General features: G+C 37.1%; 1 protein-coding gene and 1 pseudogene across 1 annotated transcript in view; both read right to left on the bottom strand.

The window, feature by feature from the left end:
- Positions 1–18,302, bottom strand: part of SNX13 (sorting nexin 13) — a 147,878-nt gene that overhangs the window by 88,013 nt on the left and 41,563 nt on the right. Inside the window, exons 2-5 of the mRNA XM_018047351.1 lie at positions 10,284–10,396; positions 7,865–7,967; positions 5,079–5,168; positions 3,915–4,036 (exon numbers count right to left, since the gene is read on the bottom strand). Of these exons, the coding sequence (XP_017902840.1) occupies positions 3,915–4,036; positions 5,079–5,168; positions 7,865–7,967; positions 10,284–10,396 (428 nt within the window). The remainder of the gene's footprint in view (positions 1–3,914; positions 4,037–5,078; positions 5,169–7,864; positions 7,968–10,283; positions 10,397–18,302) is intronic.
- Positions 13,975–18,119, bottom strand: LOC102188375 (annotated as a pseudogene).

Genomic DNA, 18,302 nt, shown 5'->3' with positions numbered 1-18,302 from the left:
GTATCCTTGCCTGGAGAATCCCATGGACAGAGGGGGCTGGTGGGCTACAATCCATGGGGTCACAAAAGAGTTGGATATGACTGAGCAATTGAACAATAATAGAATGCTAGAGAGGGGGGAAGAAAAACTGTAACAGGAAGTTTAAAGAAAAGGTAGTTAGAAGATCAAAGAACAGGCAAAGCACTGCAGTGATATGACAGGTGGGGGAAGCTAAGATGATAATCTAGATCACAATGTATCTGGTAGGGACTGGGGGACAGGATAGTGACTGTTAAGAACGACTCTAATTCTTACTCTGCCCCCAACTCAACAGATACTCTTGGACTAACTGCTTAATCTTTCTGTAATTTAGCTTCCTCATCTGTGAAACTATGGGTGAAGGGTGACATAAAAACTTAAATATCTAAATTTCTTCATAGTTTCTAAAACATTTTCACATGAACTGTTTCCATTACATTCTACCGACCAGGGACTTTTGCTTCATTCACTGCTGTATCTGCAGCATCTGGCTGAGGCAAAGTAGACACAAAATATGAATTAAAAGAACACATGAATTTGCTCCAGACCAAAATCTTGTGAGGAATACAGTACAGGGCAGGTATTTATGACACTTATTTCACACATGAGAAAAACCAAAATCCAAAAAATTTAGAACACTTGCTCACAGTCCCATAGCTAAATTAGAGAAGAGGATACAAACTCACTCAAGTCTTCCAATTACTAGTTCAAAATTCTTTCTAGGTCTAAAATTTTTTATATTCTAATATAATCTTAAGCAGGCAGACAAAAGAATAATGAACTCTTCTTACTCCCATCTTTGCAGAGAGGGGGGAAAAAGTCATTGGAAAGGTGTTACTATAAAAAGCAGTGACCAACGGATTCAGAATAATGATCTTAAACAATACCTAATATGCAATAATGTTACATATATGGACTAAAGGACATAAAATCCAACTTCTGACTTCTTTGATTATATGTCAGTATATTTTCTATATTCCACAGTGCATCTACACTCATAATTATGGTTGGCTACTTTCCAAATATTTGCTGTTAATCATAAAAGAGAAGGGGCTCCAATCTAAGGTTAAAATTCAAACTATGAAACCTACTGCAGCCTGCCTCAGTGACCGGAGGCTGAGGAATTCATCTTCCACTCTAAACCTTAAGATCAACTAAATTATAGAAGAAAAGTCTTGACAGGGCAGCATGAGCTGGAAATATCTATTCAGACAGAAACAAAAACAAAGAAAGAGCCCTAGGGCAAAGCTCTACTCTCCAAGACTCTCAGAAGTACAAAAGTACATTTTAAGAACCTAAGTGGGGAAGAAGAGGGGCTGGCTAGAGAATAACACCTTCAGATTTGAGAACCTACTTGTGACACAGCAATGCAGCCTCCTGCCTTGAGGCCATAGGCATGTAGGAAAATCACTGCATGTACTGGGTAGAAAAATCTTCTATTAAAAAAAAAAAAAGACAGCAAACTTACCCAAAGATAAAATCCTTTCTTTCAAATGTAAATAATTTCTGCACATGAAATGGCCCCTTAAAAATCAAGTAGTTTAAATACAAGGATATAGACCAAAATACTTAGGCAGTATATAAGGGGGTGTTTGTAAATTGAGAATTTTAGTATATCTCAGAAAAGTTTCTTAAAGGAAATCTCATTAAAATGTACTTCTCTTCTGAAAGTAAATAAATAAACTGAATATTCTCCACCAACTGCTCCTTTGAGTTCTTCTAAGAGGACTCCATTAGGTATGTGCCTAAGATAAGTGGGCAGTTACACTGAGCTCTTCTCACAGCACTTGAATAAAGCAGACTATCTGGGGTGACTTTGGAACCTCAGTGTGCCCCAATCTATCCCCCAGAACCACCGCCATGGATGGCTACAAGGTGGTGCTAATCCCACACAGGAAGAGTACATGGACCCGGAGGATGGCTTCACTGGTTGGTGAGAAGCCAACACGGGCACGGTGGGCGTCAGGAGCTGAAGCACAACATGCAGGTGCTACAAGATAATGGTTATGAATCTGACAGCTGCTTCACCATGTGCAGAAGCAAGTAACTGGGACTCTATGGACTACACGGGATGCCACTGATCAACTGTGGCTGCCAGTAGTGCAGACTTAGCCTCAATAAGGCAGATGTTGCTGCCAAGCAGGATGAAGCCCAGGTAAAGATCTGGAGATGCTATGATGTTCTACCATCTCCAGTGAAGCCTGACCATCCCTTCAACAGCAACACCAAGACTGCAGGTGTGCAGACCTCAGTAACCATCAGCTACCCTCCTGTGAAAGTCTGAAGGACACTACTGATGGAGTTCTGCCCCTTTGGAATGAAAAAAAAGTTCCCCAGATGGAGGAGGGGGAGAAGGTAGTGAATACATCCCCTAGCATCAGGCTTCTGGGCATCATCAGCCCTCTGGAGGGACTCTCTGAAGAGCTATTGTGGAGTTGCACCATTCCCACTGCACAAGAACTTGCGGCCCATCAAGCCCATGCAGTTCCCTGGGAAATGAAGAGCCCATGTGTGGCGTACGGTTGCCCAGGGCAAGGCCGATTAAATGAAGCCAAGCAAGGACACCTTGCTTTCCCCAAGACATGAGCTCTGCCACTCCATTCCTCTGCACCTCTTCCCTGCAAGTCTGTGGGCATCTTAAGTTGTATCTCCAGGTGGGGATCAGTGGCTCCCAATTTTGCTCTAGCCATTTTGTCTCTTGCTCCCACTCATTTCATACAATCTAGTCAGAACAGCACCTATGGGGCATGGGTTCTCAGTCTAAGCCAAGCAAAGACTTATTCAAGAGGGTGGAAATGCAGTAACTCTGGGATTTTTTTTCCTAGTACTTTGTTTATTACTAAAGCCCTGCTTGAGTAGGAGATTGGCAGGAACCATGCTAAGGTGTGACCAATAAGGAGGAACAAGCTAGCTTATTTGTGTTGCCAGAAACTAGTCTGGTACTATTCTGTGGCCAGGTAACTGTCAAAGAGACTCTAGTTATTCCAATAGAAGACAAATGTAAACTGCATGGGGTTCAAACAAATATTTCCTCTGTTACTCCAGAGGAAATGATTCTAGAAGATTGGGATCCATCCTGTTTGTATGTTTACATTTACTTTTACCACACACACAGACATACAAATATATATAGACATATATGCACACCACACACACTGCATCTGTGTTTGCACATATTTATATATTTCATATATTATTTATATAAACATTAATATTAAAAATGCCAACAATAACAAAAACCTTCTGAGGTTTCTAGCGGTCGGTTGGCATCAGAATACAAACCATTCCTTACACCAATCTGAGCCAAGCTCCTCAACGTCTAAGGTACAGGACCTGACCCTGCCTTATGTTTCAGAACCCTCCCCCGCCCTACTGTTCTATGACAGTGAGACACCTCCTAATCATGTCCAAGAGCATCTTCCACTGGCAGATTTCTGAATCATGTTCTGACTGTCTGGCCCTGCCACCTTGGTTCAGTATTTACTTTGAGTTTAACTGTACTAAATCTTATTTCCAGAACAATACAATAAAAGAATGATATTGTAATTTTTTTTAAAAAAAAGAGTATCTGGGTAAGAGGGGAAAAAGTATTATCAATAAGCGGGATGAAAGACTCTGAACTGTCACATGATTGGACAACTGGGTCCTGAGGAAGACACTGACTGTATACAGACTTAGAAAACAGGGATTAGTCAAGATAAACATTCTGCGGTTGTAAAAGAGGAAAGGCTTTTCAGGGCTCTAGTTCCATAAACTAAGAGTTATCCCACAATAACAATCTACTGCTCTACTTACCTTGGAATAACCAATTTTCTCCTTCCATTTAAAAGTTATTTTGCCTATTGATACAAACAATATTTAAATTTTTCTGCATAAATACAATGCAGTGACCTTACCTAGTAGCAAACTGAATGAGTGCATTCTGAAGAGTCTGCCTAATTTCAAGAAGAAAAGATTCATCATCACTTAGTGTATAATACCAATACTGGACATAATCCCTCAAGGAAAACTGGATAACCTAAAACAGAAATACAGCAAAAAATACAGTTTTTAAGGATTTAAAAAGTAACAGTGGCAAACTAAAACTTAAAAAGATTATGTGAAATTTTCATTTATTCTCTACCTAACTATCTTCATTACAAGAGCATCAATATGCTAAAAAGCATTTCAAAAAATGTTAAGTTATTTTGTTAGCCCAATTCATCCACTGCCTAATTTTTTTTTAAATTAAAGAATTATCTATGGTGAAGCCCTACCCAAATTCAGGTTAAAGATGGAGCTTGCAGAAACATTAATTTCCAGTGCTTAAATACAATGAAGAGTTTTAGTTAGTTTGATGGAATGAGATGTAAAATAATATCAAGAGATCCTAGTAATCTTGAAAAAAATGTTTTCTTTGAGAGTATAATCAGATTCATTGCAGTCAAATGACAAAAATGACATAATTCACTTAATTCTAATACCAGTGATAGTGTCAACAGCATTGTTACCCAATAAATGGCAAATCATACAATGTAATGTATAATTTTTCTGCAAATCAGATAAACTAAATAAGGGTTTATCTATAAAATAATATTTAGAATTTTAAGGTACGCATTATTTGCAATAGTCATATAACTGAGCATCAATGAAAATATTTTGGGAGAGAATAATTTTAATTTTTAAAGTATTTTTGAATGAAGCCAGTAATATCTATTTTAAAAAGTAGCAAAACTAGTAGAAAAACCTCTGACTTATCAAACCATTAGCTTAGTCATCAGATGAAGAACAAAAATTTTTGAAGAGCAACATTTTAACTCTTAAAACAATTAGAAACACTATCAGATGTCAGTAAAAACTTTTTTTCTCAATGTAAATTCAACCAAAAGGCTTTAATACAAAGCAAACACATATAAATAAGTTTATAAATAAGGTACCAAATTTACATAGAGAATCCAAGAATAGCATTATAATGAATTTCCAGCATATTACATAAATAGCAAAATTATTTCTTAGTATTTCAAGAGAAATGCACCCAGCATACAATATATGGAATTCAAATACCACATACTGAAACTCACTTGCTGGAGAGGTTCATCAATTATATTGGCACCTGTCAATCTTCTATCAATCTTTATAGTTCTGGCTTCCCGTTTCATTTCTTCTAAGCACTGAAAGGGAATCATAATGTTTTATTGCATAGTTTCTTGATTCAAAATCTCTATAGCTTATTTCTAACTAAATATTCACTGTAACATCCCTGTCATCATCTTCAAGCTAATAAATAACCTTATTTCTTGAGACTCAGGTATCAAGCAAACACTATGTCTCAAATTAACAAAACTAGATATCCTCAGTAACAATAATCAGCAAACATTATTTAGAATGTGAGACACTGAAAATGTCAGGTATACTATTATCATATTTCAATGAAAGTTTAAAACCATAAATTAGTGTTTCAGGTGAGGCAAATTAATAATGGTCTCTATTAAACACACCCCCATTTCCTTCTCCCTCCCAGCCCAAAGGAGTATACCAGCTGCCAAATTAACATATTTTTAATTAATTTTTACTAAGGGATGGTTCTCAGCAACTAAACAATATTAATTTCTTTTGTCTATAGTTTTCAGAAACATCAGTGACCTGGAAATACGGTAAAAAGTAGTTGGATACTCTTTAATTAATACAAACCAGCGCTTCCCTGGTGGCTCAGCAGTAAAGAATACAACTGCCAACGCAGGAGACACAGATTTGATGCCGGTTCTGGGAGGATTCCACCTGACGTGGAGCAGCTAAGCCCACGCACCGTAACTGCTGAGCCTGTGCTCTAGAGCCGGAGAGCCACAACTACTGAGTGAAAATGCTGCAACTACTGAAGCTCACGCACTCCAGAGCACATGGGCTGTGCAGTAAGAGAAGCCATGTACAATGAGAAGCCCGCACACAGCAACTAGAAAGTAACCCCATGTGCCACAACTAGAGAAAAGCCTACAGAGCACAAAGAGCCAGCACAGTCATAAACAGAAAAAAAAAAAATTTTTAAGCACAAATGCACATTAAAAACATAAGTTTCAACTTATCCCATGCAACCACTAAGATTTTTTCATAAAATATAAATCATTTGAGAAAAAGCAAATCAAAATCACTATTTATTTATACCATATACCAAAAAATAGACCATAAAGATTTAGCCAATCTTGACTATGATTTATTGCTGTTTAAAATCATAATTCTTAAAATATTTTGCATCATCCTCTCTATGTTCCATTCAAATGAATAGAAACTATGGATGGCTAAGAAATGATTCAAAAAGAAAAGGCAAAAAGTCAAACAATCCAAATGAAAAATGAGCAGAAGACCTTAATAGACATTTCTTCAAGAAGACATACAAATGGCCAGTAGGCACATGAAAGGATGCTCAACATCACTAATTATCAAAGAAATGCAAAGAAAAACTACAGTGAGGTACCACCCACCTTACACCAGTCAGAATGACCATCATTAAAGTCTGACCATCATTAAAGTCTACAAATAACAAATGCTGGAGAGGGTGTGGGGAAAGGGCAACCCTCCCACACTGTTAGTGGGAATGTAAGTTGATGCTGCCACTATGAGAAACAGTATGGAGGTTCCTCAGAAAACTAAAAATAGAGCTACCATATGATCCGGCAATCCCATCCCTAGGCATAAATACCTGGACAAAACTGTAATTCAAAAAGATACATGCACCTCTATGCTCACAGCAGCCCTATTCACAACAGCCAAGACATGGAAACAAACTAAATTGTCCATCAACAGCTAAATAAAAGGGGTGTGTGTAGAGTACAGAATACTTCTCTGCCATAAAAAAGAACGACATAATGCCATCTGCAGCAACACGGATGTGACTAGAGATTATCATACTAAATGAAGTAAGTCAGAAAGAGAAAGACATATACCATATGGTATCGCTTATATATTGAATCTAATATATGGCACAAATGAACCTATCTATGAACCAGAATGACAGACACAGAGAACAGGCTTGTGGTTGCCAAGAGGGAAGGGGGGATGGAGAGGGAATGGCTGGGAGTTCTGGGGTAGAAGATGCAAACTATTACACTTAGAATGGACAAGCAACAAGGTCCTACTGTATAGCACAGGGAACTGTATCAAATCTGGGATAAACCACAATGGAAAAGAACATTTAAAAAAAGAATGCATGTCTGTGTGTAACTGAGTCACTTTTCTGTACAGCAGAAATTAATACAACACTGTTAGCCAACTATACTTCAGTTAAAAAAGAAAAGGTTCATTACCTCAAAAAGGTGCAAGCAAATGCAGAGAATACACATTAACAGGAGTTTTAAAGGCAGGCAGAGGTAAGTTTCAGAGATTATTTTAAAGGTTACACTAAGTATTAGAAAAACTGTATTTACCTATCAATATGAAAGTCATATTAGCACATAATGGACATGCTAATAATTATAAAATTCAGTTACTGGCACCGACTCCAGACCATTTTCTTCTCTTCATACAAGAAAAGTCATTACAACCCCACAATAGTAACTGAAGGCATTGCGAATCTGAAGCCTACATCTAGTATGGAAACATTTCAATAATTGACAATGACATGATGGTGTGATGCATCAAAATTCTATGTTAAGACAGCAGGAGAAGATTCCAAATTTTTATCTTTTCCTCAAATTTGCATGCTCACTTTTAACGTCCAACATGCATTTTCTAAGCCTGATCAGCAGTCTCTCATAAATTTGTAGTGAGCATTAGTGAACTATAGCAAAATGTGCCAAGCCATGTAAAAGCGATCACATTATCAACACTACACACAGGAGGACTTTAAGGTTTTACATTCCTTTACCCTTCTTACCTTAGGAATCCCAGTTGATGTTGGAGGGAGAAATGAATGTTCACACTGCTCTAGGTACTTCTCTGAGTTTGTTTTTCCAAACAGGAGAGTAACAACAAAACCCCTGAAAGAAATTTAATTATAGATACAAAACAAAATTTCATTACAATTTAACACATATTTTTCTGATTTAATAGATGGCTTATTATGCACTAAAAAGTCAGTTTGTGACTTTGGCAAGGCAAGGAATTGACAGATTTTGTTAAGTTTTGAAGTTTAAAAACACCATAAACATTTTGTAAATTTATACAATAATGCCTTTCCAAGTTTTCATTCAATATTATTTCATAAGAATCTCAGGCAACATTTTCGAACTTTAGGATAATAAGCCTTCATTAATTAAGCAGGCAAGCTAATAACCAAGGATGAAGACAAATGAGATGTATTTCTATAGGTCTGTTAACTAATTAGAGAGAGAGAGAGAACTTGCCACTAGGAATATAAACAAAGGCTATACAGAAAAAAGATGATCCAATTTATAATTCATTTGAAATAAGTCTGGAATTTAAAAAGGAACATAAATATATCCCAAAAAGCTATTTTTAAAACAATTATGGAGTCAAAGTAAGACAAATACTGGTTTAGACCTACTTTAAGTGTTGATTAAATGCTATCAGCATTTCCTACATTTAAAACTGACCAAACAAACTGAAGCACTACTGAGTGGACAGGAAATCCATAAACAAAAATTAAATTTTAACTTTATAATGATTTATAGTAATCTTACAATGATTGAAAGAGTACAGTGACAAGAGGAAAAAGCAAAAAATTAAACATAGTCAGCCTCAGCTACTGAAAGGCAGTTTCAAGGTCCTCTGCTTTTTGTGGCTATCTGCTACCTTACTGCTCTTCAGCACAGGGAGGCGCGTGGAGAAACAGATACACTCAAGTCAATTTATGTCCTCAAGTCTGTCTCTTTTTTAAAAGACTGGCCACAGAATTATAAGTAAATTTCACATATCTGTGTTGTATCAAACATTATTACTAAGAATCAAGTTGGTCTTGTATTTCAGTTTTACCTAGACACAATAAAATGCTTATATTACGTTAACAATGTATTTCTAAAAACATTATCATAAACCAGACTGATAAAATGTGCACCACAGTGTGACAGTAGGAAAGAAAGCTAAGAACAGCCTGATCTTAGAACCTAATTCATAGCTTCAGCCTTGAGGTTTAAGAAAAAGCAGGTGCTGTAGGAAACTGCATGACCAAACATAACGGAATGCCGTAACGGAATGCCATTAAATAACCCACACTGGTATTTAAAGTATCCTAAAATAACAATCCAAAAGGAAAAAAGAAAAAACATCAAAGGTTTTCTTTACATTACAAAATAAGTGATTAGCTTTGACTACAAGCACAATATATACATTATCAACACTGTATACAGGTAAATTGCAGAACTCAAAAACTTAAGTCTGACTAGCCAAAACCATCCCCAATTAAAAAAACACCTGGTAGCTTCCATAAGAAAATGTATTATTTCTCTTCTGACTTGCATGTTAAGTAGGCAAAAGAACAAAAACATATTTTTAAAATTTAATGAGAAAAAAATCAGTAAAACTTAGATGACTTTCAGTTATATTATTTTACTTATATACTTTTATTTTATATAGTAATTATTTTACTTAATATATACAAAAGCCTGCTTTTGCTTTTAAAATTCATAAGGCATTAAACTATATAAAGCTACATTAAAGAAAGGACCATCGTTCTTCATAGGGAGAGCCAAAATAAGACAGATTTTTGACTCAGGAATTATGATACTCATTGACTGTAACTGAGTAACCTGGGAATGCTTAATTAACTGATCCTGAGATGATTTGGGGATGCCTGTTAATATATAAATTGAAGTCCCCTTACTGCGGCAGCAAGTTTCAATGAGATCAATAATTTGGAACAGAATAACAGATCAATTTGCGACATAAAATGAACTTGGAATTTCAGATCCTTTCATGTGCCTTAATGTTTAATCCAGAGTTTTTAGTGGTTCTTCTACAGCCTATCTATATCTCGCTTTATCTAAAAAATTTCACAGAACTTCAACAAAAGTATTTAAAAATTTTACAGAACACCAAAAATAAAAAATTCTTAACTTTTCAAATTATACAAAAAAGTTTATATCACCATAAAATAAATTTTATTTTTTAATATAATTACCCCTACTGCTGGTACAAATCATAACTATTGATACTTTTATTTCTTTAGGTATCTTAATTTTACTATTTTTAACTTTGGTAAAAATAACAGCATTCACAAAGCATACTGCCATTTTTCATGGTCATGCTTTTTTTCTTACTGCGGTATCACGGTCATGTTTCCATTCTGAACCACTGAACATGACATAAACTATAAAAGTATCATTGAGAATACTTACCCACCCACAAAGCAGAGGATATAAAATGCCAAATAAAATATTACAAAGGGTCCAAATGTTATTAGAGAAAGGACAATGCCAAGGCTTCCCCATCCCCATATGGATAGACTGGTCTGAAACAAAGCAGGAAAAAAATCTTTTTAATAAATAAATAACTTTCCACAGGAACTAGAAAAGAACCAACAAAACTTTTTCATAGTTTATATTTTTTTCCTTTTAAGCATTTCACAGTACTGTTTCAATAATTTTAAAAATATTTACTTTGACAGTGCATTACTGGAAATTTATCTCCAACAATATATCAAATCTATGAGTAGAAATAAATTCATAGTGTATCAGCAGTGTTTTAAAAAATCCACTGGGAAAATAAATGAATAAGAAAAAGTTATATAAACTCTTGAATGATATACTAGAATGAGAATAAAGTACTTATAATAAAAATATTTACATATTTATATATGCAATAGCAAGTATAAAAGGTACAGATTTTACTTGTGTATTCTTTTTTAAAACTATAGCATGAGACTTTTTAAAAATTAAAATTTCAAGGTATGAAATCTACCTCTCACTGAAAATTGATGTTTTTCTTTTGCTCAAATTGTGTGTAGAGATTTTGCACAACTTACAGTTACCAAAATTCACCATAAGTACAACAAAACATCTCTAAAAATTTTCCATCTTTATAAACAAATCCTATTTTATTTAGAAATACACTGTTTTATCTATTAAAAACACTCATTTTGTTGAAGGCAAACTGGATTCTAGCAATTTATTATGAGTAAATAAATGTATTCAGTTCAACAAGTTCCTACATCCATTTGCCTTGTACTGTGAGGTATACAAAGGATGTATTTGTCCCACTCCTGCCATCAAGGAGCACAGAGAATGTCTTACAGGAATGAAACAATTAGACACTGAACCAAAAGAAAATAATAGAAAGCAACAGAAACCAAAAGAAAATAATAGAAAATATGCTAAACTGAACAAAATTAATGACCAAAAAACTACGGAATAGACAATAAGTACTATGGATTATGAGAGAAAGTTTTACTTATTTACTCATTCACCAATCACTGACTGCTTCCTCTGTGCTCTAAGTTCAAAGTGCTGGGGCTATCACAAGGCATAACACATTCTAATAAGGGAAGAACAACCAGCACACTCTCATGAATTTACATACCTTCGTAAGTTTACATTCCAGAAGAAAAAAAGACAAAGAAATAAATATATTTAGTGAAAGAGGAGAGTGAAAAAGCTAGCTTAAAACTCAACATTCACAAAATTAAGATCATGGCATCCGGTCCCATCACTTTATGGCAAATAGAAGGGGAAATGGAGAAAACAGTGACAGATTTTATTTTCTTGGGCTCCAAAATCACTGCAGACAGTGACTGCAGCCATGGAATTAAAAGACGCTTGCTCCCTGGAAGGAAAGCTATGATAAACCTAGACAGCATATCAGAGACATCACTTGGCTATACAAGTCAAAGCTATGGTTTTTCCAGTAGTGTACAAATGAGAGTTGAAACATAAAGAAGGCTGAGGGCCAAAGAATTGATATTTTCAAATTCTGGTGCTGGAGAAGACTCTTGAGAGTCCTTTGGACTTCAAGGATATTAAACTAGTCAATCCTAAGTGAAATCAACCCTGAATATTCATTGAAAGGACTGATGCTGAAGCTCCAATACCTTGGTCACCTGACGCAAAGAGCGGACTCGCAGGAAAAGACCCCGATGCTGGGAAAGATTGAGGGCAGGAGGAAAAGGGGGCAACAGAGGATGAGATGGTTGAATGGCATCGCCAACTCAATGAACATGAGTTTCAGCAAGCTTCTGGAGTTGGTGATGGACAGGGAAGCCTGGTTAACTGCAGTTCACAGGATTGCAAACAGTCAGACACAGCTCAGTGAATAAACAGCAAAATTAGTATCAAATGGGGATGAAGGCTATGGAGGAAAATAAATTAGGACTGGTCTAAGAAGTTTTCAATGATTAACACATGAACAGAATCTTGGATAAGATTTAAGGGAAATTTATAATAGTGAGTCTTCCTATCCCCAAATAGTACCTTTCCCTTTATTCATATCTTCTTTTATATCCCTCAGTAAAGGGCTTTTTAATTTTTTCTTCTACATAAGAACTATACAACTCTACTTCATTAATATTTTTATATTTTTCCCTCAACCTGGCCACTCATCTTTTTAACCAGACAACAATGCCTGTTGATAAAGTTTCTACTCTGCCTTCCTGATCAGCTCCTTGAATCAGCTGGGGATACTACTGCACCTACAGAAGTGGTCTTCCCTGACCTTTTTTTTTTTCTGTCAAAATTCATTTTTATATATAGAAAATAAAGACTTATTCCAGTTGTTATACTTGAAGTTGCTAATAAAAATTTTTTAATCACTAGTTAATAATCCTGTTTTAAATAAAACAATGAAACCATGGCTTAAAAAACAAGTATATAGCATCATTTGCTTATAGGCCTTTCAGACTTTGTTCCTAAAGTTTCTGAAACTTTCCTGTCTGTAAAGCACAGGAACTGCTAAGCTACACAAGGAACCCTCTCTGGGGCAACCAACAAGAAGGTTAAGCAGTCAATAAACATTGAGCCTGGTGATGTGGACTGTACAAGATCCCATCCTCTCCACTCCAGCTCAGGAGGGACCTGCCTCCACACACTAAGCTATGAAGAGCCCCACCATTAGTAGCTGAAAAGACCAGTTTTAACAGCAAGTAACAGTAGATCTCTGGCACAGAGGCTACTGTCTTTAATATCCTGTAATTTTAGGAAATTCTGTAAACAGCTTAGATTTAGACCCACTTATTAATAAGGTTAAACTACTCTGCTAGGGTATGTGTCTGCTGGTTTAGTATCCTTACAGAATATAAAAATATAATCCATGTAGGTAAATAATAGTCTTAAAGTATACTTAGAATACGGCATTATTTAAACCAAAGTCTAACAAAATCTCTACAAATAGAAGCAGCTAATGGAACCAAAACCAAAGTTACGACAAAGGAGACTCTCTCACTTGAAGCTGTGTCGCTTGGAGAACTCAAAGCCATTCAAGGGTGGTGAAGGCAGCACCTTCAGATAATTTCAATCAAGACCAGAAATCAGTACTTTTCAGAAAAGTCCACAGAAGTGTTCCAAAGACTCTTATGCAAAAGAATGTCAAATTTTCTGCATCAGTGAGTAGTAGTGCCCATCAGAACTTCCTAATAACTCGAAGACAAAGGCAAGCCCAACTTGATCAGATGTCAAAGGAACGGAAGGCAGACTATCAGGTCGCCCTCACAGCTTCTGCTGGCTTTCTACTATATGCTGTTCACCAATGTGAGTCAGGTGGACTTCTGTAAGAGAAGTGTTGGGTGGCCAGGACTTCTTTTGGGTATTTCTTCCTAACTGGAATACACAACAGATAAGGAAGAGGGGTTCTGGGGTAATGATAGTGATAAAGAACACACCTGCCAAAGCAAGAGTCAAAAGACACAGGTTCGATCCCTGGGTCAGGAAGATCCTCTGGAGGAGGAAATGGCAATCCACTCCAGTATTCTTACCTGGAAGATCGCATGGACAGAGGAACTGGGAGGGCTACAGAACATAGGGCTGCAAAGAGTCAGATACGACTGAAGCGAGCACAGCACAGGAATAGGGGAGGTAATACCCGGAAGCTACTCTGTCCAGCTCAGAATGAGTTAATTAAGTCCATATATGCATTCAACAAGCCCATGGATCCTCTAGCTGTGGACAGTGGCTGATGTGGTCATCCAGAATCGACACTGTGGACCACATCAGTGTTTTCCTACAAAGCTCCAAAAACCCTAGAGATTCACTGGATCCAATGGCCCATAGATAAAATGCATAGGAATGGAAACAGACAGAGCTCCAACCAGCATCTTCTGAACTTCCTCTGACTGATGTACTGCAAAGACTGTCAATAACCACATTCCCATCACTGTCACATATCCCTGCCCACACGTCCCACAGCTCACTCTCAGAGGGGTGGTGCACAGCCTGAAGGCTGTGTGAGATCACAAGAGAATTCCTCATCAACTACGTGAGGCAGGGTGACAGCATGCCTCCATCTCTGAGAAGTTTTTGGAGGAAAGGACAGGCAGTCTCAGGAAATAAACCTCCACTTGACAGAAAGAAACTGTACATGGTAAGCAGACCAGATCAATTCTGCTTGAACTTACACAACAGCTTCTGAGCAACAATATCCCTAATAGTCATGAGACAACAGGTTGATCCTACGGTTCTGAAGTCCCAGATGCCGCAAAGCACCTTCACGATGCTGGCCTGCTCGAATATGGAATAGTGATGTGGTCTCGGTTTGTTGCTGAGGCCAAACGCTCGGAAATTGAGAGCAATCACTCAATGAAACCTGAGGGTCTGACCTTCTGAAATTTTGTACCAATCATAGCTGGATGTTGGAAAGCCATGTAAAACCACAACCATCTCTGGACTCCCAACCACATCCCATGGAGAAGAAGATCCCATGGTAGAAGATTCGAAAGTAAAAACTTTGCCTGATGACTTCCATGAGTAAAGAGTAGCTGAAAGCTGGGGGCAGGGGGCAGGGACTGCAGACAGGCCACAAGAAGGGGCACAGCCAACAGCCCCAGTGGACCCACCACTACTTCCTCCTGATTAAGGTAAGACCTAGCCTCCAAGACTCCATGTTGGGGAACCAGGCTGTGCCTCCCCTGATTTCTATGTAAGAGCTAAAACTAGGACATGGTGGCTTAGAAGAAAGTACAGAGTGTTTAGTCCCTTTGACAATACTTCTGCAGAACACCCAGGTACCTGATCCACATTACAGTACTGGGAGATGGCCAACTACAAAAAACAGATGCTATTCCAACCAAGATCCACTCAAATAAAACTTTCCACTGACTTTCCTGAAAAGCATTCTTATAAACTCTCAGGAAAGCCAAACCAGACCATGACCCAGATAATTTATCCAACCTACCTTCTTCAATGAGATTTGACCCAATATTAGCAATACTACTCCTTCTTTACAAAGTTATATTTATGCTTGCTAGCCAGTTTTCAAAGCTAAACAACTTACTGGTTAACCACTTACAACTTAAGTAAGTTAACAACTTACTATTCGGAGGTTGTATGAAACCAAGCAAAGTGGCTGTCTTTGCAGATGAAGGAAGGAAGGCAGCATGCAATTGGAGGACAATACACTAGGGGCTTCTCAAACAGTACTCAAATGTCCTGGTTTTTAACAAAGCATTTGCTTTAAACAGTATAAACATGTTTTCCATCTGTTTGAATATCAATTCAAGAAATTTAAAAATTAAAAAGATTTTCCAGAAAGAAACATAATTATATAATCTGAGAAAGATTATTAACTCAATTATTTAACGTGAAGAGATGCTCAACTGTCTAAAAACTCAAATTTTCAGAATCTTACAAGTCTCTTCCTACTTGTTGGAAGATGGTAGCAAAAGTCATCAAAAAAACAAACTCTTAATTCATTCATTTGACAAATATTTGTGAATACCTACAATGTGCCAAACACTAGTGAATTAACAGTAAACAAAACAGACATTACTGTCACATGAAAAAAAAAGAAAAACCTACAGAAAACCCTACAGAAAACCCTTTACCTCAATTAAGTTTGAGAGAAATTTCTATATTACAGGGATTAACAAAATTAAACATTTCCAATCAAGTAACTCAAGTGCACATTTGTTTTGTGGTTAATCTTATAATATTTAACTTCAAATAGTAAGTAAAGTAATGCCTAAAATTCTCCAAGCCAGGCTTCAGCAATATGTGAACTGTGAATGTCCAGATGTTCAAGCTGGTTTTAGAAAAGGCAGAGGAACCAGAGATCAAATTGCCAACATCCATTGGATCATCTGTTTCTGCTTGATTGACTATGCCAAAGACTGTGTGGTTCACAATAAACTGTGGAAAATTCTGAAAGAGATGGGAATACCAGACCACCTGACCTGCCTCTTTGAGAAACCTGTATGCAGGTCAGGAAGCAACAGTTAGAAATGGACATGGAACAACAGACTGGTTCCAAATAGGAAAAGGAGTACGTCAAGGCTGTATATTGTCACCCTGCTTATTTAACTTATATGCAGAGTACATCATGAGAAACGCTGGGCTGGATGAAGCACAAGCTGGAATCAAGATTGCTGGGAGAAATATCAATAACCTCAGATATGCAGATGACACCACCCTTATGGCAGAGAGTGAAGAACAAAAGAGCCTCTTGATGAAAGTGAAAGAGGAGAGTGAAAAAGTTGGCTTAAAGCTCAACATTTAGAAAACTAAGATCATAGCATCCAGTCCCATCATTTCATGGCAGATAGATGGGGAAACAGTGGAAACAGTGTCAGACTTCATTTTTTGGGGCTCCAAAATCACTGCAGATCGTGATTGCAGCAATGAAATTAAAAGACTCCTTGGAAGGAAAGTTATGACCAACATAGACAGCATATTAAAAAGCGGAGACATTACTTTGCCAACAAAGGTTCGTCTAGGCAAGGATATGGTTTTTCCAGTGGTCATGTATGGATGTGAGAGTTGGAGTAAAGAAAGCTGAGCGCCGAAGAATCGATACTTTTGAACTGTGGTATTGGAGAAGACTGTTGAAAGTCCCTTGGACTGCAAGGAAATCCAACCAATCCATTCTAAAGGAAATCAGTCCCGGGTGTTCACTGGCAGGACTGATGTTGAAGCTGAAACCTTTGGCCACCTGATGCGAAGAGCTGACTCATTGGAAAAGACCCTGATGCTGGGAAAGATTGAGGGCAGAAGGAGAAGGGGACGACAGAAGATGAGATGGTTGAATGGCATCATCGACTCAATAGACATGGGTTTGAGTGAACTCAGGGAGTTGGTGATGGACAGGGAGGCCTGGCATGCTGCAGTTCATGGGGTGGCAAAGAGTCGGACACGACTGAGCGACTGAACTGAACTTAACAATGAAACATCAGTATAGAGAACTGTCCAAAATAAGGAAGTTTTATGTTATATTTAGGTTTCCCATTTATATGTTTGGCTAATATTATAATCTTATTATCCAGTGAGATTAAGAAAAAGATTTCATCTAAAACCATTCAAAGTTTTTGAGTTCTGATTATTTTCTTAGATGACACAGGATGATACAATTTAGGACAGTTTTGTACTACATCAGAAATTTTTTACAAATTCAGAATGGAGGCTGAAGAATAGAAATAAATCCACCTAACTGTGATTTTTATTAAAATAATACTTTTCAGTAAAATAATATTTCATTAAAATTACTATTTTCTTCTCCAAACAATATCAACACTGAAATATCCATATGTCTGCTTCCCTAAGGTTATCGACACACAACTGTAAGATGGAAGAAAACTCCAAAATCATCTCTTGCAGTACTTCTCAAACTTTAAGGATCTAAAATGCAGGTTCTTAAAGTACATATTCTGGTCCATTATGTCTGGGATGGGGTTTGTGATAGTTTCATTTCTAATAATTTACCAGAACTGTTCAGAACTAAGAACAATTATATATCTATAATGCTACCAAAACTAATCCCTAAGTCCACAAAACCTTACTCACAATTCCAGAACCTCTGAAAACCAAAATTGTACCAAGTATTCTACATGAGTACCTCATGTCCTCCTCAGAATGACCTAAGACGTAATCGAGAAGGTAATATAGCACAGTGCTCAAAAAACATGAAGTCTGGAGTTCAACTGAATGGAAATCTAACTTTCACTATTTATTACCTGTGTAACCGCTCCATGCCTTCACGTCTTCATCTATGCTGTACGGCTTCTCTGGGCAGTAAACGAGTCTATGCTCTAGTGCAGGCATCCCTAACCTCTGGGGTCTAATGCCTATTGATCTGAGGTGGAGCTGATGTAACAAAAATAAAAATAAAGTACACAACAGAGGTAACGCACTTGAATCATCCCAAACCCATCCCCCTTCTCCTTGGTCCATGGAAAAATCATACTCCATGAAATGGGCCCCTGGTGCAAAAGGTTGGAGACCACT

Source organism: Capra hircus, chromosome 4, assembly GCF_001704415.2.
Source record: "Capra hircus breed San Clemente chromosome 4, ASM170441v1, whole genome shotgun sequence".
Lineage (NCBI taxonomy): Eukaryota > Metazoa > Chordata > Mammalia > Artiodactyla > Bovidae > Capra > Capra hircus.
Note: the sequence above shows the minus strand (reverse complement) of the source record. Positions and strands in the feature narration are given on the sequence as shown.